Source organism: Schistocerca serialis, chromosome 5, assembly GCF_023864345.2.
Source record: "Schistocerca serialis cubense isolate TAMUIC-IGC-003099 chromosome 5, iqSchSeri2.2, whole genome shotgun sequence".
Classification (NCBI taxonomy): Eukaryota; Metazoa; Arthropoda; class Insecta; order Orthoptera; family Acrididae; genus Schistocerca; species Schistocerca serialis.
In genome coordinates this window covers 397,873,169-397,898,069 of record NC_064642.1, presented here as the reverse complement: position 1 = coordinate 397,898,069, position 24,901 = coordinate 397,873,169, and the positions used below count along the sequence as shown (strand labels likewise).

Genomic DNA, 24,901 nt, shown 5'->3' with positions numbered 1-24,901 from the left:
TTTAGAAAGAACTTTACAACTTTAAAAATTCATATAAATTTATTGGAAGAAGATGTAGAGCTGGATTTAGTGTTATTTTGTAGGAAAACACATCAAGGGTTTTTTTTTTTTTTTTTTGCCTTAAACTAAAGATGATGTATGTGGCTTCTGTTGGTTATCCTACAGACATCCCATCAGAAGTCAATTTCTTTCCAAACTTGCTGTAGCATTGTGATTTTAACTTGCTCAGTGGTGACAAATTCTTGCTCTGAGTTCAGATAGAGAAGCTGGCACAGGAGGTACAAGCACTATATCCTTGCTGAATTCCCATAAAAAGAGTCATGTCAGCCCTGGGGAATGTGAGGGCCATGCAATTGGTGCATCATGGCTAATCTGTTGACTGAAATGCAAAAAATCCTGAATGTCAGTCAGGTAGTGGGGTGGTGCACCATCTAGCATGAAGTAAACATTTCGTTCTTGGTCATCATCATCAATCTGTGCTATCAAAAATTGTTCTAACATTCTAACATATCCAGATGCACTGTCCCGTTGATGGTTCTCTCTCAAAAAAAAAAAAAAAAAAAAAAAAGGGGGGGGGGCATACACTTTTTTCTTGCTCAATGCTCAAAAAAAGTTCAGTTTAGGAGTATCATGGACATGCTGCAATTTGTGATGTCAATTTTCACTGCTCAAAATCCTACAGTTACGTGCGAAAAGTCGACTCATCAGAAAAGGTAATATTGTCTAAGAAATTTTAATATTCATGTAATCGATTTAACATATCCACACAGAAGTTCTTGCAAGCAATTTTATCAGTGTCTTTTATTGCTTGTGCAATTGTCAATCTGTACGGTTTCAAATGCAAACACTTTCTCAACAGAGGCCAAACAGTCATATGTGGGATTTGCAGTTCACGAGGTACATGCTGGTTTGATTTCGTAGGGCCATTGACAAAACGTTGTCTCACTCGCTCAACAAGGTCATCAGATGCACTTGGACGACCTGATAATTTTCCATGTCTTACCGAACACCCTGTTTCTACAAAACATTTATATCACTCATAAACTGTAGGCCTACTAGGAGGATCTTCAGCACACTTAGTACAGAAATTACTCTGAACTGCTGTTGCCGACTTCGATTCTTCAAACCAAAACACACAGCTAGCACACTTGGGTCCAGTGAAGGCAGCCATCTTTAATGCAATGCCACTAGTGCTCCTTACGGTGCGATTCAGCACTAGCAAACTATGCGGGACAAAACTTGATGTTTCCCTACAAATTGACACTACAATCACTTCTGTATGTACTATGAATTAATTTATATGAGTTTTCTAAGTTGTGAAGTCTTTTTTGAAACACCCTGTATTTTCTCCATGCCAAACTAATGAACAGTATGTTCATCACTCAGCTACATTGAACAGTGGCACGTTTTCTCAAGAAATACATATGTTGTTGCATCCGACTGCCAGTTCATTGTTATTGTTATTATTATTGTTGTTGTTGTTATGCTTCTCTTTACACAGATTATACCAACAGCACAGTTTCATTTGCTTAAAAAATACAAGCTATTGACCTTTTCCATATTTTGCAATTCAGTCACCTCACGAAAACTGATCTTAACAGAAGCAGTAATTGGTCCACTTGCTGGAGAAAAAACACTTTTAGTGTTTTTAATGTTCTGAAAATTTAATCCATGTAAGCTCAGCCCCACCTGTTTGCTGGTTTTGTCTACACAAATTCTGTTAGACTGTATCTCACCACTAAGTAGCCAGTAAAAAATTGCCATGGCATGTATTTCGTTTGTTTATCTGATAATCCACCCATATCCATCTCAGTTGTTCTGACAATGACTCTGAAATTCTTTCTTTTTATATTGTCTGTTTAGTGGTATTAATCTTTCTGTGCCTGGCTCTGTGGGTTGGAATTAATTGTGCAGTAAAGATCCAAATCTCACTGCTGCACTAACAGTACACACTAATTCCATATAAATCAGATGGTCTCTAATACACACTTTTATCTGACTATGTAAAAAGTATACCTGTATCGTCAACACATTTTGGTGTATGTGGCTTTTCACTGTCCAGCTTGTGAGCCACAAATGGTCTTTTCAAACTTGGGCTTTGAGTGCATATCACTTTATGGTTAAAATGTGGTCAACAGTGAATTGATGCACGCCACAGCCATGTCATTTAACCATCCAACTTATCATGAGACGTAAAAGATTGAAGACCTATCTCATAGTGATCAGCCATGGCCAACATCCCCAACTGAAAACTACTATCAATAAATTTGGACTTGTAGGTGCCCTGGAGAATATGCAACAAAACTAGGTGCTGACTTTTGGAAAGCAACTGGGAGGGCAGCAGTTTGGTCTCTAGGCATCCACTATGGAGAGCAGTACAAATCCGCAAGCGCTGTGGTGCATAAAGAAGGATGGCAAGGGAACACCCACAATGGAACATACATCAATGGCAACCGATTCTCTTCACCAGTGGGTGCATGGTCTGTATGACTCCTGATGATTGTTGCAGAAGAGTGTGGAGGTAGCCAGATACCAACACACACTTTTCAGCCAAGTGGCCCCAAGCAGGTCTGTAGGGAAATGTGTTGGTCATATTTTGGACCAGCATCATGTAAATATGTCAGATGCCTCCCATCATTATTCCAGGGGCATACAGTATAATCTGAGTCAGAATACATTTTTGCTGCTACGACAGCCACAATTGTTACATGTAATGTTCACGAGTAAAACATTTGCTGCAGTTGTACAGTTATGTTGGTATTCAGATGAGCCACATACAGCAGATGTGTTGCCTTGTAAGTTACCTTCGACATGGGTGCTTCGACGTATTATTTATAGACACACCTGAAGATGGAGACGAGTCCCTAAAACTTGGTAGTGTAAAGACTTCAATCAAGAAATAACTGTCCAAGGGTAGTGGATGTTTTAATAATGAACACTGACTGATAATGCTTATGAGTAGTTGACACTTACAGTGCATTGCTGCATGGATCAATGGCACACTGTATGACATCTGGAGGGTCTATCAAAGAGTGGGACATGCTTAAGCAGCACAATCTTGACCACTTTGTGGACAACATCACAAGAATGATTCAAACATGTTACAAAACATGAGGCAGACTAACACAGTATCAAATGTTAAAAAGCAGCAAATTTTGATTTCAAAGATGTGCACTTCCAAACAATCTGATTTTACTCTGGTTATTATTTTGTTTTTATTTCATGGTAAAGTTATTTTTTGTTTCATGTATCAGTAACCCCCTACCAGCAATTCTTTAAAGAATAGATATCCTATGTGTAACATATCTTCACACGTCTGATTACTTTACAAATGAGTTAATGTATTAAATATTTGATGTTAAGCATGTAAAATCTTTATGGATGAAGATGAAAAACCATAATTATGTTGGTTTTATTAGTTTCAGATTATGCATCCACAAACTAATGAAAAACTCAAAACCAAAACTGGTAAAAAACTAAAATGTCACACTCGATGCTGAAGTTTTACCACATGAACAATGAACATTTAATAAGTTATAAACTGTTTCCTTCATTATTTTGTGATGCTGTATGTGAGAAAAAGTTTACAAAAGGCTTGAAATTAAGTTTTAGGTTTGCTGGAAGTTCCCAAGTGCTCTCATTAACAAAACACTAGACAAGTGTAGTTTGGGTAATTTGAGCTCTGTTTTAAGGAAAGCTGTTGTAGTTTTTCACACATCTCAATGTTTATGACTTAGCTCATGAACTATGTGACATTCAGTTACATAATTTTGAAGGCACAATCATGTGTGGATATTGCCTGCGAAAGTGCGAACAGAGTTATAGCGAGGCTGCCGGAAAAACATCTCTGACACTTCATGCATGTGGAGCACATTGTGTAGAGGTGACACTCTACTGCCAATCTGCACTTTGGAATTCGTAAACATTGCCATGGTGACAGGCACCATTTGCCACCCCTACAACTCAAGGTTGCATTTGGTCTACCAATGAGTGATCGACACGGTTTAACAACAAACAGCTGCGTAGTAACATTGGCAACAAATCCCAACAAACAGCTGTGTAGTAGCACTGGCAACAAAGTCCCTGGCTGTCACATGTTGTTTTTCAGCAGCTTGATTATAGAAGTGGAAGAGTAATAATTTAAAATTTCATGCCTGGAGCTGAGGTTTTACTACATCAATTGGGAAAATGTAGTAAGTGATAAAATTTTTTCTTTCTTTATTTTGTGTGTATGTGTATGGGTGTGTGTGTGTGGGGGGGGGGGGGGGAGGGGGGAGAGATAGACGAGGAAGGGGAGAAGGATGAGGAGAGGGGGGGGGGGGGGCAGGAGGTGTCAGCAAGAAGTTTTGAAAATGTTTCAAATTATGTGTAAAATATGTTGAAACCCATAAAGTGCTCTCATTCTCAAATACTGTTTGAATGTAAACTGGATAATTTGCATGCCGTGAGCCATGCTGCCTCAAGACACACTGTTTTTAGCTTTAATACCCCTGCTGTGTAACCCCCCGCCTCACAGCTCAACAACTAGAAAAATGATTAAATTAATAGCATTTTAAATTTATAAATTTGGTCAATAATTATATGGAATACTTAAAACCAAATTTTTGTTGCACCTGGAAGCCTTTTGATAGACAATCTGAAACTGGGATTGGGTGATAGTTTAGTCATTTGCTTATATTGATGGCTTATTCTGTCATTCCCTGTTCACCTTGAACTTAAGCTCAGACAAATTTGAAGATATGCAAGTGCTGCAAAACTTTTATATATGAGTAGTTTATCAATGGATTTCTCCCGCTTTAAAATTACCTTACCTCAATTACTATTATACCTTACTATTTACTGGCTTCCCTTTTACCTATCTACTTTTCCTTTTTTGTTTTCTTGTACATCTTCCAATTTATTTCCAGGCTTTGGTTTGTCTGTGTCATGATTACTACTGTAGTACCCTGGAATTTGAATATCAGGTGACTGCCACTGGTTACTTTGCACTCCTATTGCGCAGCCTTGCCTCTTCTGAGCCAGGAAGGGTGCCATTTCCACCATCCAGTACCTGTATATTTCACTCCTTGCTACAGTTGTACAGTTTTGTTCCTTTGACTTTTAGTACCCGTAACTGTCTTTTCAATTGCCTGCAACTCATTATTTGTATTTTGGAATCTGAATCTGAGCAATCAGTCCACAGTTATTTCCCACTTCTTTCTTTAAATTTTAACACTTCGTATTTATGCGAATATAATGCACCATCAAATGTGATGTGCATGCCAATTTTAAACATTAAAATCATAGAAAGCAGTTTGTTGGCGCATCACTGGAAGGCTAAATTCATTTTACACAACAATGGATGTACACATAAACTATCAAAGCAAGAGCAATTTTAAGTGAACCATTGTTAAATGACACAATCATTATTCAAAAAGAATGCCTAACTTGATTACCTACATGACATACAAACAAACATACCATAAATTACAAGCATTACTCATCATTATTCACAATGTCATCATTACTGGTAAGTTCAGAGGAGTCTACATCATAAACAGATTTGTTTCCTCTTTCCCCATCATCTTCTGTGTGCTCCATAATACATCTTCACTGCCTCCACAGTATTTGAAATACAGCATTTATTGAATGATTTTACAATCATTGGCCTGTTTATGCTTTTCCAGACAGGCTGAAATCCAGTCTGCAATAATGTGACGAGCAGCACAGTTATTTTTCCTGTTGGAGTAACATCACAGTTTGGTTCATGAAACCATTTTTCATACTGTTCCTAAATGTAACGTTTGAAAGGTTTATTTATACTAATGTTCAGGAGTCGTAACAGAAGTCATTCCTACAGGAATAACAACATGGTCACTGCCTAGTCTGTGGATCTTCTTTTTTATGTCATCAATCAGATGACTGTGAAATTCATTGACAATGTGTTGATGGTAAGTTTGGAAAGCCCATCACGACAGAATTTCCACATGTTTCGGAGCCAGTCAAGCATTAAAGTTTGTCATTCATCCCTTCTCTTCATTTCTAACAATGATGTCATCTGGGAAGAACTTTTCATTTTTAGGGGTTGTGGGGCTTCTTTTCTGTTTGAAGTTTAAGAAAGGTGGAAGTGTGTTCCCATATGCTGTGATTCCCAGCATTATAGTTATGCACTGTTTTTTCACTCTGATGTTTTGATGGTAACTTCCTTTGTTCCCTTCTCATCAACTGTGTAATTATGTGACATATCGAACCAAACTGGCATCTCATCAGTGTTGCCTAATTGGCCCATCAAAAAATTCTTCTCTTGTCGAAATGTGGTGACATACCATTGAATTTCTTAACATTTTTTCTCAATATTCTGAGGAAACTTTTGGCATACTGTTGTACAGTGTCATAGAGGGATCAACATTTCCTAGGCTAGCTTTAATCTCGTGCGTCAGTATATTAAGAACAGTATATACCTCTTTTATTTTGTTTCTTATAATGTCACTAGTTACAGGTTCCCCCTTCTTTCTCCTTTCATGGATGAATTACGAAACTTTTACTTCAATGTCAGGATGTTTTCCTTTGTGGGAGCCAGTGAATTTCTTTCTAGTAATACTAGTTATAAATACTGCCAATTCTGTTTCTTCCATAAGCAAATGTCACACTCAGTTCCAATGAACTCTTATCCTGCCTTCTGTTACCACATTTTTCAGCATAAAGAATTACTTTACAAATGGTGTTCTTTTTTACTTGCCTTCCAATTTGTGACTGCCTAATGCAAACATACTATACACAGTAGGCCAACAATAATGTAATGAAGTTGACAATTTTTATTTTAACAATTAGTAAATGGATTCCCTCATTCCTTGTCACACAATCTACTTTGATGCACTTTATATGACTTACCATCAAATTAGCATTACAGATGTGATGTTTAATAACACCACCTCCTATTATGATCATTCCAGTGTTAGCAGCCTTAACTGCCATTGTGTTCAGCCGACGAAGATCTGCATCAAGCAAAAAGACAGGTTAATATTAAAATGTATGTTTTTGAGGGGGAAATAAAATTTGAAAAATAGGTTTGTATGAACATGGAAATGTTATTTTACACTCTATATAGCTTCTTTAGTCCCATACTCTAACCTCATACTAAGGTAATAAGAAGAGTATAATAGATAAGGCATTGTTTTCTTATAACTCGTCACTTAAAGGCTTAGTTTGCTAAAAATACAAGCATTTATTCTGTGACAGTTACACAACAAAATCAGTAAGTAGCATTTCATATTTAAAAATGGTGGAGTGTTTGAGATACATAAAATAAAGTTAGAAATCAAACTGAAAACAAACATACTAAGTTATAGTTCACTATTTTCCTGATTACTGAATTTTGTACATAGTTTCAAAAGCTAGAGTGACAGTATTTACTCTTTTTTACTTCAGCCCTGCTCCAAATGTTGCCGGTTCAAAAGATTTTCCAATTGTAACTCAGATAAAAAATTTAATTTTTGCCAAGTGTGCATCACATAGTTTTGTCATCTCAAGTAATATTATGAACATATTCCATACAAACAAGAGGTCTGTTTACGGGTGGGATGCTAGCCAGGTTGACAGAAAATAGAAAAATTCCAGACATCATGAGCTGAGAGGAAGAAAGTCTTCTACATGCCAATATTGTAATTCAATGCAGTCATGCTTAACTTCCTCATTTGTGTAATGGTACCTTGAACGATATCCAAGACAAGTCCAGGATTCTTATACGAATGGAAATACATCATATCACCAAGGCTTCCATCAGTTAGAGCTGGGCTAAATACTGGAATCTTGTTTTTGGCTGCCCAGTAATATACAGAATCAGGGTTATTAATTTCTTCCCCTAGCCTTGCAACCATTTTGGATGGTGTCCATAGAGTACCCTAAAAACACAAAGTACATCTAGACATAACATCTTTATTCTAAGTCAGGCAGGGAACCCTGACATCCCTGAATTATATAGACAAATGAATAAACTCATCAGGCAACACATTTAAAAATATTTCAAGAGAAGAAACTTTATTTGACAATAAATGTGTACAACAAGAAATAAAAGAAGAAGAATTAACAAACAAAATTCCACTGCCTCAGATGGTGTCATCCACTGACAGACAACAGAAGTGATACAAAATAACAAAAATAAAAAATAAAAAAAAATCTGTGATCAATGAAATGGTAGATGCTAACAAGTGCTAAAATGAGTTAGCACTGCATGCAATCACTGTGCTGCTATCAATTATGTTCATTATAAAAAGGCTGGTACTTAACAACTTCACTTACATTTGGGGCCAAGAGAATACAGAAGTGTGCAATGTGAAAATACAACCGCAAAATGCTAGGTTGGGAGAAATACAAGAAATTCATAAACACTGTGAAATATAGGAATGTTTCAACACAGGCTGCAGAACTACAGGCCTTTCTAATAGAAAAGTCTGGGGAGTGGTGGAAACTGGGATAACAATAAATTTTAAGTGGAGACAGTTTGTACAGAATTTATCAAGAGGGGAAGAGGAGACAAGAATGTTGGTTCCAAAAATGGAAAGTAAGATGAGGGTAGAGGTAGTGTACTAAACAAAAATATATAAAGCTTAAAAAGAAAATCCAGCACAGAATACAAAAAGGTCTAAAAACAAGTTGGCAAAAGAGTTTACTTAACAGAAGTAGCTTTTGGTGCCAATACGGTAAGCAAAAATGATTTCATGTTGGATACAGTATGAGGAACAGTAATTCATGGAGAACAGATGAGGAATTTTTATAACTGATGTAAGATACATAAAAAGAGATAACAGTATTCCATCTCTCAGGGAGTGGGTAGATCCAGGCATATCTGATAAGCAAATAGCACATGCAACAAAATAGTTCACTGGTGAGCGGCCAGATGTCAGTGTACAACGGGCACAATATTTTGGCAAGTGACCAAGTTGCCATCATTAGGTGCAATGACAAACTGACTCCTTAGGAGCTAGCGTAGTGCTTTGACATCCAACATTTACTCCCATCCTCTCATTAAAACATCATTCTGTCTGCAGCTTGTGCCCATAGACTTGTGCTGGCAGCATTTCTGCTGTTGCTCTGCTCGTCTCCAAAGTCAGTCAGTGGATATATCTCCTTCCTTCTCTTAAGACATGCCTAATATGGTTTTTGTCTCCATTTCAAACTTCTGGCCAACAAGTTAAAAAGATTCATCTACTAGCAATCTGGTGAAAAAAAGACGCAATGTTAAAGCTCACAAGGATGCCTGTATCTTTAAGCTTGAAGTTCTTAAGGCATCCAACAAAATTCACTGAGTAACGAATATGACATGAGCATCTTCAGACGTGAGGGCTAAGTATATCCTTTGGGTTTTTGGTTGGTAGGATGGGGCACCAATGTTGCTAACTATGGGCATAAATGCACCCCATCTTTATGAACCTTCGGAAGTTGATAAGTTGTTTGTGAAATCAGAGCTCTCTGTCATAGCTTCTTAATAATTTCACCTACAATCCAGATTCTTTAAGTCTTTTTCTTCACTCCCTTGGTACGATAAGTGTTGATCTTCTGGTATGCTATGACTTCTAGAAGCCCCACATCTTTGTAAAATAATCCAGGTGAGACAGGTCTACATTTGCTTCATCTTTTTCAGCCAGGAAGACCACAGTATCTTCATTTAGTTCACATATGGCTGCTCTCTCTATGCTAGAGATGTTCAGTTTCACAGGTTTTGTTTCACTGAGAGCACAACAGGTTTCATGATATTTTTCTTCAGCTGCTTCAAGTCGAAATCATGCATTTGCCTGTTCCCCTGCGCTGATATCGTCTATGATAGGTGCAGATTTAGGAGTGAGTGCAAAGTTAAGTACTTTCATCAGAACTGAAACAGCACCCTCATCCAGATTCTTTGCAATGAGATTGATGATAGCCTTGCAGGGACTATCAGAAACTTGTTTCTCTGATATATGCTCAAATTTTGATGTTTGATGCCCAATAGACTTCCTTTCTGCAGAATCTGTTGTGGCCCATGTGACTCCATCAATCCATTCCCACTGCCAGGAACTGAACTGGTTGGCAGCTGTAAATGCAGTTTAAATAGATCTTTGTTAGTTGAACCCAAGAACCAGTGAACAACGTGTACTTTTTCCCATACAATGGCTATGCTAGCATGTTTCTTGATTCTTCTGGCTGCCTGTGAGCCAATATGATAGGTCTTGGTGAAGTTCGACACTACTCATTCTTCACAGCTGCTCATAAGGAATGTAAAGGCACTCTGCTAACAGCTCCCTTGGCTGTGCAGCTTAAGTCCTTTCATGCTGTGATATATCTTCACCTTGTAGTGGTATGTGATTTGGTTCTACAGCTCCTCTTAGAGTAATTCAAGGCGAAATAGTTCAGGGGTGACTGTGTTATAGTAAAAAAAGAGAATAATAAGTATACATATGTGAATGGAAAAAATTAATTTAAAGTATATTACAATTGCTTTATTAGAAATGTTCTGGATGTAAGAATTTGGGCTAATCGGACTTCCTCTCTTACATTTCAATTGTAGGGACAGGTGACTTGAAAGACGCCAGTGTGTGTCAAAAATAAGAATATCCTCCTTACTTGGTTCCACTTCAATAAAAAAAATACTTAATACTGATATCAAGTCTTCTCTTATTTCAAAACATATATGATACAAAACACTTGTAGTCCGTCATACTCCGAGCAGCACATCTTAACAGAACTTCTATACACGAAAGTGTCAGTAGCAAAATCATGTACCAAGAAAAATGAGTGATGATTTTTTTTTCATTTGTCCGCATCTTACCGTGCATTCATAATTAATGTATTTGCTGACTCTTATGGTGAATTGATCTTTAATTTTTTGTTTTTAATAACCTTTAACTTTACCATGTCACCGGGGTTTTTCACCATGTGCCTACACAATTGCCCCCACACTGTACGTTGATATGGTATGGAGACGAACAGTGTTTTTGTATGTGCATAACTTAAATTAATAGTCGCCAATAGGGGTCGACGCCCTTTATTTGTTGGCTTCTCTTTTATTTAATGGAATGGATATGTCATCTTATCCTATGTATGTTAGAGTTCTACAAGAAATTAAAAGATTATATACATAATATGATAGTCCATTACATATTTGAATTTAGCACGCTGACAATAATGTACAGTTTGCTTCGGCCTCACTGCTGGGTTTCGCGCTTGTGCACTGACAGATTTGGCGGCTAAGAACTAGTCGCTAAAGGTCAACATGTTAGATGCTACCGTCGGACTTGTTTTCTTAGTGTTGATTTCACATTGAGCGTCACACTTTCACCTGAGTACCACATATTAAAGAATTGCCATGGCATTTGTCTTCATTCTGGGTGCAATGGGTGTGTACTTACTGTTCAAAATCCAATGCTGTGGCCGAAGATCTCCATTTTTACACCAAGGGCGTCATTATTACCCACTGTACTCACATTTTCAGCTGAGAGAACCCTGGCCAACAGCATCCATCGACGAGGTAAGTACTGGCTCGAACAACTATAGTTCACTTATTAATGTATCAAGCGTTGTGAGGCACGATACTCAGAATTTATTTCCTCGCACACTTATGTTAATGTCACCACACATGACCGTCCACTTGTTGAAAGAAACATATAGCTGTCCAAAACATTGTATAAATTGCTTGTCTTTAAAGTTCATTCCTTCACATGGAGTTTGGTTTCCAATGAAAATTCATACAAATATTGAGTTACAACAATATACATAACATGATAGCTTATACATATGGCTGACAGACTATCCATTGGTTATATTATGAACATAAATTTCTTAAGTTTTAAAATGTCAAATTTTTCATTAACTGGGTTCTGTTATTACAGTTGTGTGTTAGTTTTAACTTATCTTTGTTCACATCACATATACAAATTATTTACATAACACATTGTTATGTACAATACAAACATATGATATATTTATGCTTCGTTTTATAGCTTTTATCACTTATGGGAGCTCATTTCTTCTTTAGGTAGAGGACGGAGAAAAACATTTGAAACAAGAGTAAAACATCATGCATTACTGGCCTAACTACACTTGGTGGCACCTCGTTTGTTTGGGAGGGAAGAAAGGAAATACTCATCTACTGATGCAAGGATTTATGAGGAAATATTACTCATAGAGTCATGGACTAGTTGTCAAGGAACTATTATTTCATGGAAATAATGTGTACTGACTAATCAGTCACGTAGTATCATATTGTTTCTTCATGCATTAGTGCTGCTTACTTCAATTCACGTGTAGCTTAGTGTGAAATATGAAGAAGTTTCAACCTCGTAGACTTATCTTTCTTGAATACCTGGAAATGTAATTATTCAAGATTTCATGTGACACAATAAAAATTAATTGGTTTTCGTAAAATCACATGCTTAAATTGTTTGTGTGTGCTCTGCAGTGAATAGGTACTGATAAATGTCATGGAGATATATTGCAACAATGATTATTTTTATTTTTCATTGCCTTATGACTTTTGTATAAATATCCTTATTATGAGGTGTGGCTCGTTTCTTCATTTGGTACTTGCTACTCCCAACGTAATTCTGTTCTTCTGCACAGTGATGATGCTAATTTTATTTATTCTTTCACTTCGCATGAAGTGGTGTATTACTTCTCATTGTTGTCAATTTTATGCCTTCGTGTGCAAATCAAAAGAATTACTTATGACTATACACATTACTTTATCTTAAAATACACTCCAGAAAAAAAATTACATTTAGAGTTATGTACACTATGTAAAATTATCTTATGATAGAAAGAAAAAATGCTACTTAGCTTCTTCATTCTATAAAAGCTTTTATATCCTTGTCAGGGTGGAGACCCTTGTCTCTCCCTGTTTTCTTATAGACTGATCTGTATGTAAAAAGATATGGTATTTCGGAAATTACATATGGTCATGAATAGAGTAATTGCCGCTTCTTATTCAGTTGGCCAAATTTTGTCGATTTAGGGTGCGTCCGTAAGAGGACATGTTGCCCTTCAAAAAATATGCAACATGTTTCAGTTTATTATAAATTTTCTTAATATACTCCGCCCTGTTTTCTATTGTAACCATGGCTTGTTTAATTTTGTCTTGTAGTGTCATTTCTGTAGTGGGTACCTTTTGTATGGGCGACTCCCACTCATTTCATTGTTTTGTGTGGAACATCAATTCATTAGGTGTGAAACCTGTTGAAGAATGTGGAAGTTTATTAACAACTTTCATGAAGGGAGTTACGTATTCTACCCATTGGGTATGTTTTTGAGGGTTGTATGTCCTAATAAACTGGTTAAATTCTTTAAAGTCTTGTTCTACTAGACTTGCTTCTGGGTGAAAGAAGCTTACTAATACACGTTTTATGCCCTGTGAGGTCACAAATTGTTTCCACTTTTGCCCAAGAAAATATGAAGCATTATCAGTTAGTTGTACCTTTGGTCTACCTACTCTTCTAAAATAGTCTCCCTCAATTCTTTTCCTGATATTTGTGGCTGTTGCATTTTTAATGGTATACATTTTGATAGGTTTTGAGAAAATATCGTATAGTGCTACTATATATCTTACTCATCCTCTACTTCTTGGATATGGACCAGCTACGTCCAGAGATCCTACATTTAGAGGGGTTTTTGTGAGTATTGGGTGTAGCTCAGTATATTTTGACACATTGGACTGTTTTGATTTTTGACATATTGCAAATTTTCTTAATACCTGTACGACTCGCCTTCTCAAATTTGTAAAATAACAAAGTGCTGCAATTTTTTCAGTACATTTGCCTACTCCACAATGTCTCCATACTTCAAATGTGTGTCACACACACCATTGATCAAATTTTTCATGTTTCCTATGATACAAAATGCCCTTTTACTGCTGATACCATTTACTTACCTTTCCACCTTCATCTTGCTTAAGGTTTTGCATGACTTTACTCCATCTACAATCTTGCTGTTGTATAATTTTCATTTGCTTATAAAACTTATGGTAATCAGACTGTTGTGTTGTATCTTGCATTAATAACATTTTGATTTCTGCATCTTGCTCTGTTAATTCACTAAATTCGTCTAAACCTTGTGATAACCTAGACAAGGCACCTGCAATAACATTCCGACTTCCTTTGATATAAATATCTCGAAACTGAATTCTTGTAAATATAGACACCATCAAACTAATCTATGGTGCAATAGTTTACATGTTAAAAGAAATGACAGTGACTGATTGTCACAGTAAACTGTAGTATTCTTACCCCACAAAAAATATTCAAACTTTTTAAATGTCCATATTACAGCTAAACTTTCCAATTCTGACACAGAGTACGATCTTTCTGCTTGTTGATAATGTGCAACCAGCAAAACTGATGACCTTGAGTATTTCTTTACCTTCTTCTTCTTATTCTTCTCGCATCTGGAACAAGCATGCCCCCATCTCCTGAGAGGTCAATAGCCTGGGGTTAACTATGACCGAATGGTGTTTTCCGACTGTAGTGTGACTGAATTCATTACTTGGAGTAATTTCAGTTAGTTGCACTGTGTCGGTACTTCACCAATTTGTGCCGTGGGCTGCTGTGCCATTATTTTGCTGCCCAAACGTTGGCTGGGGTACAGCGTTTAAGACATGGCATTGTTGTCACGCGTCAGCCACTGCTGCAGCTGACTGTTTCTGTTCATTTTTGGCTAATGGCCTTGTGATGGTGGATTGTAATTCTCTCATTCGTTGAAATTACCCCTTTGTTTTGAATATTTCTTTTAAATCATTTGTTTTTTCCATTCCCAATACTGTACTTGTTACCTCTGGGTATGTAACTTTGCTGTTGTGTATACCATCCTTGCTGTGCGTTTACACCAAATTTTACTGACTGATTTACATAACTATATTGTTGTTGGGCCTGATTATCTGTTGCTCTATTGGGTACAGGTCTTTCCTCAAAGATCAAGTCGATAGAATCAAGCACTGACAGAAAATATTCAGTGCCGTGCTCTGGTGTTGTGACTAATTTTTCTCTAATGTGCGATGGTAAACGACTTTTCAAAATTTTTAACACCTGCGATGTTGGATTTGTCCACTAGTGTGTCTTGTTCAGGTATTTTTCAAAGTATCCACATAGACTATCGTATTTGCCATTGAATGGTGCGGGATTGAAAATCTCGCATCTGAGTCTGTCTTGCACTGCCTCCGACCAGTATTTGTCGAGGAAAGCTCGTTCAAATTGGATGTAACTGCTGTAATGTTCGGCCACTTCAGTTGCCATAAAAGAACGTCACCTTGCATATATCCAAGACACATCTGATTTTCTGTGCTTCCGTCCAGTTGAGGGGAAATACACGATGAAAAGAACTGATAAATACTACCAGATTCATTATTTTACCTTCAGTAGTGCATGTAGGAAACTGCCAATGTCTCAGCACACTTTTGTCTGCAAAAATAGTTGGTAGACAAGTGGCATTTTCAGTCATATTTATGTTGTTGTTACCTGTAATTCCAGTTGGTAATTGTTCAGGTATCGGAGTTATGGGTATGTTTACATTTTGCACTCTATAACTGTCACTGGTACCTCCTGTGGGACTCGTGACAATTTGTGGATAAATACCAACAGGTTGAGGTTTGTTCACTGTTGCCTTGTATTGTTTACATGCATATTTCGAGATCTGGTAATATTTTCTTCTAAAAGATTGTGGATCCTATCTTCCGGGCTTGTAGATTGATGTTTACCTTGTTCACTGTTTCATTTTCTTTTTTCTGAATAGCCTTTTCTACTACATCTGTGTATAACTTACAATCAGTTACTAACTTCTCTGCAATGGTATTATCCTTATCTAACATACCTGCTCAGCTTGGCTAATGATATCACTCAAGATTTTCTTTGATCTTCTCTCTCTCCTTCTTAGCACATGCTGAGTCAACTTCTAATGTTGCTACCCATAAAGTAAGCTTTTTACAGCTAGAGGTACACCTTCATAGTCTGTATTTAGTGTGACAGTGGTTGCCCTTATTAGTGTCGAACACAACTGGTTTTGTGTGATTTCGATATTTGTACTTGCGTATGTGATTTTCTTTATCTGTTGCTCTACTAGATCATTATGGTCATTAAAAGAATCTACTTTCTGTTTTAACTCCGTAATGTTACTCTTAACTTCAGAAAGTACTTCATGCTTTACTTATTTTTTCATATCATTCAATTTTTAGTCTATTTCAGTGCAAACATTTTTGGCTAAGTCACTGAATTTCTGTGAGACCGTGTCTTGCATATCCTTGAATACTTGTTTTCGTTCTTGTTTCATTATATTTAGATCTTGTGTGACGGTCTTCAGATTGTGTGTCTAACTATCAATTTTTGCATTAATATTTTGTTTCATAGCACTGAAATTGGTGTTCATATTGTGTTTCATATTACTGAGATTGGTGTTCATACCATCAAATTTCGTGATTATGTTAGATAATAACTGCCACAGCAGTGCTTCAGTTGTACTGCTGTGGTTACTGTCAGCTGTACTTTCGAAGTTAATATTTGTGTAGTGAACAAATGGTGTTTATAATGTGTTATCAAGAGTCATATTTGTATTGCTCTCCAATGTTTCATTCATGAGCGGTATAACTCTCTGGGAGATGCATGACATTGTTTTGTCAATTGTAAACACTGTCGTCAAGGTTATTCTGTTGTGGAGCATCACTATCATTTGTCACACCTGCGACACTCATCTCTGACCTACTTAAACTTTCTGCAGTAGGCATGCATGGCACCTGAACTTCAATTGTTTGCTCGCACAATTCTACGCCATCTTGGCTGGTTGCATTTTCGCTATTGCTATCAACAATGAACATATTTTTCTGCCATGTTGTATGAATATGCAAAAATAAAAATTTCACAAAAATGTTAAAAATTTCATATGCTAATTATTACACTTGTTATTGTAATTTACACGATGTCAAAGCCTGTTTTACATCTTTTATGATGCGCACGCTATTGTGTCACAATTCTGTAAGTTTTACCAGCAATGCATCACACACTGAAAAATTCCTGTAAATTTTCTACCATAAAATTCAAGAAAGGGAATAACGTGGAAAAGGTTTCTACCTACATCAAAAGAGGCGCTACCAAGCGTAACCATGCAAGCAACTTGCGTAGCCATCTTACCTTTGCTGCGCCGAACAAAACGGCTTACTATGGAAAAATTTTACATAACCTGTGTCCAATGTTTATTCCTTTCCAAAATTTTCTCCTCAATTTTTGCCTCTTTGCTTTACATGCTCTCCGCGATTGGAAACAGAAAATACAGACAATTAGCTTTTATGACCAATAACAATGACACAAAAATTTGTTACTACAACATAGTTAACAAACCCTACTTACAACCAGTGGCCTGAAGTCGTCCCACTCAGGTCGCCAGTTTTGTGTGTGTGTGTGTGTGTGTGTGTGTGTATATATATATATATATATATATATATATATATATATATATATATATATATATATATATATATATATGGGTGGACAGAAAAATTTAAATGATAATACAAATGAATTATTAGAAATGTTCTGCATGTACAAATTTGGGCTATTCGGACTTCCTCTCTTACATTTCAATTGTAGATGCAGGCAGCCGACTTCAAGGACACCAGTGCGTGTCAAAATTAAGAAAATCCTCCTTACTTGGTTCCACTTCAATTCAATAAAAATACTTAATACTGATATCAAGTCTTCTCTTATTTTGAAACATATATGATACAAAACACTTGTAGCCCGTCATACTCCGAGCAGCACGTCTTAACAGAACTTCTATATACGAGAGTGTCAGCAACAAAATAATGTACAAAGAAAAGTGGTTGATGATTTTATTTTATTTTATTTTTTTTCATTTATCCGCGCATTCATAATTAATGTCTTTGCTGACACTTATGGTCGATCGCTGTTTCATTTTTGTTTTTAATAAATTTTATCTTTACCACATCGGAGGGGCGGGGAGGGAGGAGGGGGGGGGGGTGTCCACCATGTACCTACACAACAGCCAGATGTCAGTGTCCAACAGGCACAATATTTCAGTGAGCAAACCCATTGCCCTCATCAAGATTGCCTATGAGCTACCACAGCATGTTTATCTCTTTTCCCCTTCCCTCCGAAATGCTACCGCTGTCTGTGCCCAGGGGTGAGGGCACATCCAAGGTCTTCTTCCCACTGACACGTCACTGTGTGTGGTTCATGCCATTGCTTTGCCTGTCTCTGATGTCAGTTCATTGTCAGATACTCCCTTCCTCTTTGTAATTAGTGTGTTGGTTCCCTAACTTTGCTATGGATGCAGGCACTATCACAATTGATCAGAGGTTCCCTTATTCAAATCATGAGAGACTCTTTAATGACACACCCTCAAAGTGAAGACTCCAGTGCCAGAACAGTAGTATGGTTTTAATCCATTCTAGGTAGTTTCTACAAGCAATTTTTCGAGACTGCTGAATTATTAGACTGTTGAATCCTGGTGTGCTGTTAATGTTTGTAATATGGACTTTCACTTTGCCAGGGTATCCCAACAGACCCATGATTTCCAAAGTCCGAGGTTGTCCCGGACACTATCAAGCAGTGTCCTCCTTTTAGCTGGTAGTTGGAATACCGTATTTACTCGAATCTAAGCCCCGGTTTTTGTAATCCAAAAAACTGCCTGCGGCTTAGAATCAAGTGCAAAGTAAGCGGAAGTTCTGAAAAATGTTGGTAGGTGCCGCCACAACTAACTTCTGCCGTCGAATGTATGTAGCGCTACACAGGCATGCTTTGCAGGCACAAAGATAAATACTGGCGCCAAAACCTCTGAGTCAGTAAATAAGTTTAAAAAAAGGTGGAAGACGACCTTTTTTCTCCGCCTCGAGTTTCGACCACTGCATTTTCATACATTATCCAACAAAGTAAATACAAATTGCGTATTGTTCATTTTCGAATGTAACAGCATTTCAATGTACTATGAAAATCCGACTGGCAAGACTGTTTGGGATGTTTGTCAATATGGCCAACTCTACGTTCTGAATTTTTTCCTACCTGTGAGAAGAGATGGTTGCTAATACAAACTTTTATGAATTGAGAACCACATGCAGTATACTCTTCACCATAAGAATAATATGAATATAAACATTTTGCCATGTACTCTTTCGTATTTGCTGCTATCTCATTTAAATCCTGTCTGCCTAATAAACTACGAAACTAGGGTGAGACAACAGCAAACGCGGAAGAATATACATATCATGTCATGTTTATATTCATATTATTCTTATGCCTAATAGTGATACAGTCACAAATGAAGCACGGCAATTGACTAGATTTTTAAATCTAAGACGACTAATTTCTGTGCAGAATGTAATGTACAAAAGAGGCGTCTGCAGAGATTTTCAAACAGCGAAAAATTTTAGCTAACTCTCGTTCAGAACATCTTCTATCATACGCAGTCTATTATTTGGTCCTTGATCATTATCAAAGAAAGCAGCAGTGTAAGTAACAACAAATAGCAGTCTCTTGCCATTGTTTCGCTAATGAGACAATTCCTCTTTTTTATCGTAAGCAGCGGTAGCGCGCACAAAAGAAGCCATGCTGCGATCGGCGACAGGTCGTAAACACACATTATCAGAATGCGACAAACAATGCATGACACAGTACAATAACGCATTTTCAGCTTAGAGTGACGTAAACACCTATAACAAAAAGAACAGCACTTATCAGATCAAAGAAAAAGAAAAATAAGCAATCGATTCAAACCAGACGAAGCACGTGAGAAAGGAAGGGTACCTGTATAAATACGGGCCTGACGCATAGAAATGGCTACCTGGTAAAGCTTAACTGCTAAACTTACGACTCGAACCAAACTACTGTAGCTGTATCGTCATTCATTCAACCTAAATTGTGTCTCATATTACGATGGACCAACTTTGTTTCGATTTGGATGTGCGGCCTAAAACTTTTCTCTCCCTTGAATTTCGAGTCTCAAATTTCAGGTGCGGCTTAGATTCGGGAATTTTTATTTCCCTTGATTTCGAATCTCATTTTTCAGGTGCGGCTTAGATTCGAGTAAATACAGTACTGTCTTCACTTGGTGTTTCCGGAGGATTCATTCTAACTTTCAAGATAATGCAACCACACACAGGAACAATGTACTCACTCACAAACCTGAAGAGTATGCTTAGCCCAATAAAGATCCTGAGGAAGAATCCGACCAGCCAGACATGTCTGAACCAAAGAACAGGCAAAAACACTGAGTGTGGTCTTGAACCCCTTCAGAGACAAGTATTTTAGATATACAAACTCAAATCCTTTGGTCACTACAAAATATGGGATCTCAATAATCTATTTTGGGGGTTTTGGTAATTCAAAATTTTAGTTGGTTTTGGGTCCATTAATGGCTTCAAAATAAATAAAAAGATTGTGCAGAGTACACTAATTTTTCCAAATTCGTGGCAAATTTATTTGGTTTAAAATTTTTGTACACTATAATGTGCTGTAGGTCTGAAGGGGTTAATCAGGTAATGTGCAATGATAACTTAAAAAAGTCTGCACCATTTAACAAAGGACATTTTAAGGGTAACACACATGAAGAATACTTTCTTAAATATGTCACATTAAACAATGGTAATAATGTGGACCTGTGAAACATATTATCTCAAAACACCTATTTTTCATCACTAATATTCAACCTGTCATTACACACACAAATTTAGAGATAGAAATCTATATACATATATTTTTACCGTTGGTTTAAGTCAGAATGACTGGACAATCAATCAACACCAGGATCAAAGAACGTAAGCAACACTGCAGGTTGGGGCAGGTGAAGAAATCGGCCGTGGCAGAGTACGCACTAAATGAGACTAACCATGTAATAAAATTCACCGACATGGAAGTTCTGACTGTAGACAAGCACTATCACACCTGATTGTTCAGAGAAGCTGTAGAAATACACAAACACGGAATTAGCTTCAACAAGAAAGAAGAATGTCTAAGGTAAACGGATCCTGGCTTCCCGTACAGCAGCAAACGACCGTCGCAGGTAGCAAGAGGAGAACCGCACCGGAAATGACAGCGGAAAAGCCCTCAGATATTGGCGCACCAGGTACATATAATCTGTGGCCACGAGTTCGGCTCCAGTTCACCACTGGCAATGGAGGGTGAAGCTTTGACAATGCCAGCCACTCGTGCTGGCGAAACATCAGTAAAATCGTCGGACGAACGTTGGCCAAAGAACTCTAGTCAGAAGCAAACAGGCACTTTGTTAGCAGAAGATGTTTTCCACTTTCTTTGGGTGTGATACACATCTTCAATACGGTACCTATTCAAACGTCAAATACTTCAGCTACCTTGGTTACAGAAGGACCCACCACAAGACTATTTGCTCCCCTTCACATTCGCTTAGCTCTGGCATACTTGCAATGTATCAAAGGCATTGCACATGCGTCATTCGTGATCAAATAGAATGGTGCCACCTGCAGTCTAGGCTAGCATCTGCATTTATGTTTAAGCACACATTTCTCATGGTGTTTCCGTATTTTAGTCCAACCACTATTGGAATCACTCCAATGGACACCAACCTGTTTTATCCAGTACATCAATGACACCTTTGTTGTATGGCCACGTGGAAGAGACAAGCTGAATGATTTCCTCGTACATCTCAGTTCTATACACCAGAACATGGAGCGCTCCCCATTTATGTATATTATCATATGTCTATATGGGAATATACATAACGAAAGTACGATTGCAGGTTGCAGACACATGGTTGATGACATGTGGAAGTTTGCGTCTGATCGCGGAACAAGCTCGGGCAGCCTAATGGTAAGCAGGAGATCCAGGTCTGAGCCTCGGTCCAACAGAAATGTTTATTGTTGTCATCCCATTATACTGCTGATGTTGTCCATATTCAAAATTGTGTATATATTTCATGGATAGAAAGAATGTCCTGAAGATGCTCTTATTATCAAATAGATTTTCACAAACATGATCACATATTGCGTCCCAGAAAAGCTGTATGTAAGAAATGAGACACTCTACCCTTGTGAGTCCATCAATGTTTTGTTCATGACTCCTTGGCAACAAACATTTTTTCCATTAACATTTCAATGTAAGAAATTTTGTTATCATGAATATTCTTTTAAGCCACTCTCAGTTATTACACAGTAAGGCATCATATACATCATGCACTATTTCAGCAAAATTATATGTTGTGATTCTGCATATATGCAGAACACAAAGGAAAAGGGGGGGGGGTTACTGGAAAGAAAGAAAAAAGGAATACTGTGATTTACCATCCAACTTACGATGAAAGCATTAGAGGCAGAACATAGGCTCAGATTTAGGAAAGAGAATAGCAGTTTTGAAGGATAATGCAAAGGTAAGAAGAACGAAAATTCAAATAAAGCTGTGAAGTATAGAAAGGGTAAACAGGTAAAACAAAAGAGTGAGTTTGCAATGGTAACAGAATGAAAGAAACAGGCAGTGTGATAAGGAAACAGTCGATAACAGAAGATATACACAAATGTAGGAGCCAGGTTGCCCCGCATTTTACTAATAGTTCAGTATGAAGAACTGAACACTTGTTTCACTCTTAGGCTGATGTATGAGATACTCGTTCATGTAGACAAGTACTGGGTTCTACAGTGGTGTGTTGGTGTATGTTCACACTGTATTTTGGACATCAGAACAGTGACTGTCTTTCACTCAAAAATTTTTAGATCATAGTCAAATCTGGGCCAATGCACCTGTAGTTAATCTTTAGCATGGAAACTACCTAGCTAGGAGACAAAAGCAAACTGTAAAACGTGTAGGTCTCACTGCCAAAGAAAGGAAAGGTTGAACAAGAGAAAGCAGATTTTTTCCCCCTAGAGGGAACCAAGGTTCTTGTAATTTTTTTCCTGACTATGATGGAAAATCATTACCTACACTAATTGCTGACAATAAAGCTAAAACTGCACTGCTTTAAGAAACTGATGTTATGGTAATAAATCTACAAAAATATATTAGAAATGTATGTCAGTAAGATTGATGATCATCTGAGTGATATTCTTTACAAGATAATGAGAAAATAAAATCGTACCTTGCAGTCATTTTGAACACTAGGAAAACTGATAAGAAAATTATCTGTTTTTTCATCACTGGCTTTTAAAATACAGAATACTTCTCTCCTACATCCTGCACCTCCTGGAAAGTTTAGCTTTAGTGTTACCGCTGGCAGTCAAAAACTGTAGAGTACATTGAAAGCATCACCTTTGAAGAATATAGAGACAACAATGCAAGAGAGAAAGAAAGAATGAAGGTGAAAAGAAGAGCAGTGAATGATAAGGTTGTAAGAAGAGAGAGGAACTGTGAAAGAAACTTGTGTTGAAAAACTGACAAGTTGAAAGAAAGAGGGAATTCATAATTAGATCTGAGTGGGAATAAAAGCATTTTATACTACTTAATTAAACTGATGTATGAATATGCAAAATTATTTGTGCTGTCACAGTTTACAAACCTTCTCCTTTTGTTCTTGCAGCATCTTGTCTAAAATAGGCATCACCCAGTCTTCAAAACGACAATAGTTCTCATTTGGGACAAGAAGATTTCCTATCCGGTTGATGCCCTTTTCACGTAGCCTGCGGCCATCTAGATGAAAATCGCCAATATATGTTGGTGCTAGGCATTTAATAAAATCTTCCTCAATGCCACCAGCTGTTGTGACCACACAGTCCACCTGCACAAAAGGAAGTAAGACTTCTACTTTACATAATCCATAGAAAACACTGCACACAAAGAGAAGAGTTACAAGTAACAGAAACTTTGTTTCAAAGTAAAGAGTGTATGAATTTAATTTGAGAGTAAAAATAAAACAAAATTAAGAATTGAACCACCTGTGTGTCTAAGACCTCTGTGTTAAGTATCTGATGAAAAGCAGTGCTTTGTGGTTACTTAGCTTGTTATTTAGTTATACGTTCCATGAATCATTTGCTTAATACATTGTAAATATGTGGAATAAATCATTTTACATCCAAATCTCAAATTAATTTGTAAATATGGCTACACCTAGAACATTTATTATGTTGGCGCACAAGTTCACAGTGTTTTTGTTTTGCATGTTGGTATTCCAGTTGCTATGGGTTTATTTATGGATTGTCATTTTCACTATTACTATCTGAGTTTACATACTGTCATTTGAAGATAAAGAGTCGAGTTGTGGATGTTGGAAAATGGAGTGCCAAGAGAAGAAGTCAGAACATTTTGGACATATGCTTTTCTTTGTTCAATAGAGGACTGACAGTGATGGAGGCAGCTAAAAGCATTTGCGCTGTGGTATGAGAATAATGCCACTGGACAGAGCACAGCAAGAAAATAATTTTCTCATTTTAAGAAGGATCCTTTTGACATTGGTAATTCTCCACAATCAGGAAACCTTCAGGGTTTAATGAAGATCATTTAAACTCATTACTCCACAAAGATCCACAATGGTGTATTGAGAACTGACAAATATGATGAACTGTGATCATTCCACCAATGTGTGACATTTGCATGTAATGGGGAAGGTTCAAAAATCGTGTTTATGGTTGGCTGGCATTTTAGAGTACAAACTACTTGTATCATAACATAAGAAAAAAACAAGTAATAAATAAAAACCTGATGTGAAAAAGGTGAAAACCCAATCAAGCAACTTCAAAAGAGGAACAGCTAAGGACAAGGACATCCCTAGGGAAAATTTCTCAAAACATCGTTGAGACGGCAAAGGTCCCCGCAGGGGGGCTCAAAGTTGCTTCACCATGCCACTGCGTCGAATAAAAAGTAAGATGCAATCAACAGAATGCACGTCATCAGCTGAAACATATGACAAAGCAGACGGCCAACACAGATGTAAAAGTAAATAGTTCAAAAATGGGCACCGGATCAGAAAGTGTCGCACTGTCAAGGGTTGAGAACAGTAGGCATAAAGT

At 37.2% G+C, this 24,901-nt stretch overlaps 1 protein-coding gene across 1 annotated transcript in view; it reads right to left on the bottom strand.

The window, feature by feature from the left end:
- The window catches only part of LOC126480673 (probable deoxyhypusine synthase), a 59,017-nt gene that overhangs the window by 22,120 nt on the left and 11,996 nt on the right, over positions 1 to 24,901 (bottom strand). The window contains exons 5-7 of the mRNA XM_050103898.1: positions 23,455 to 23,673; positions 7,688 to 7,880; positions 6,871 to 6,974 (exon numbers count right to left, since the gene is read on the bottom strand). Coding sequence (XP_049959855.1) covers positions 6,871 to 6,974; positions 7,688 to 7,880; positions 23,455 to 23,673 — 516 coding nt within the window. The remainder of the gene's footprint in view (positions 1 to 6,870; positions 6,975 to 7,687; positions 7,881 to 23,454; positions 23,674 to 24,901) is intronic.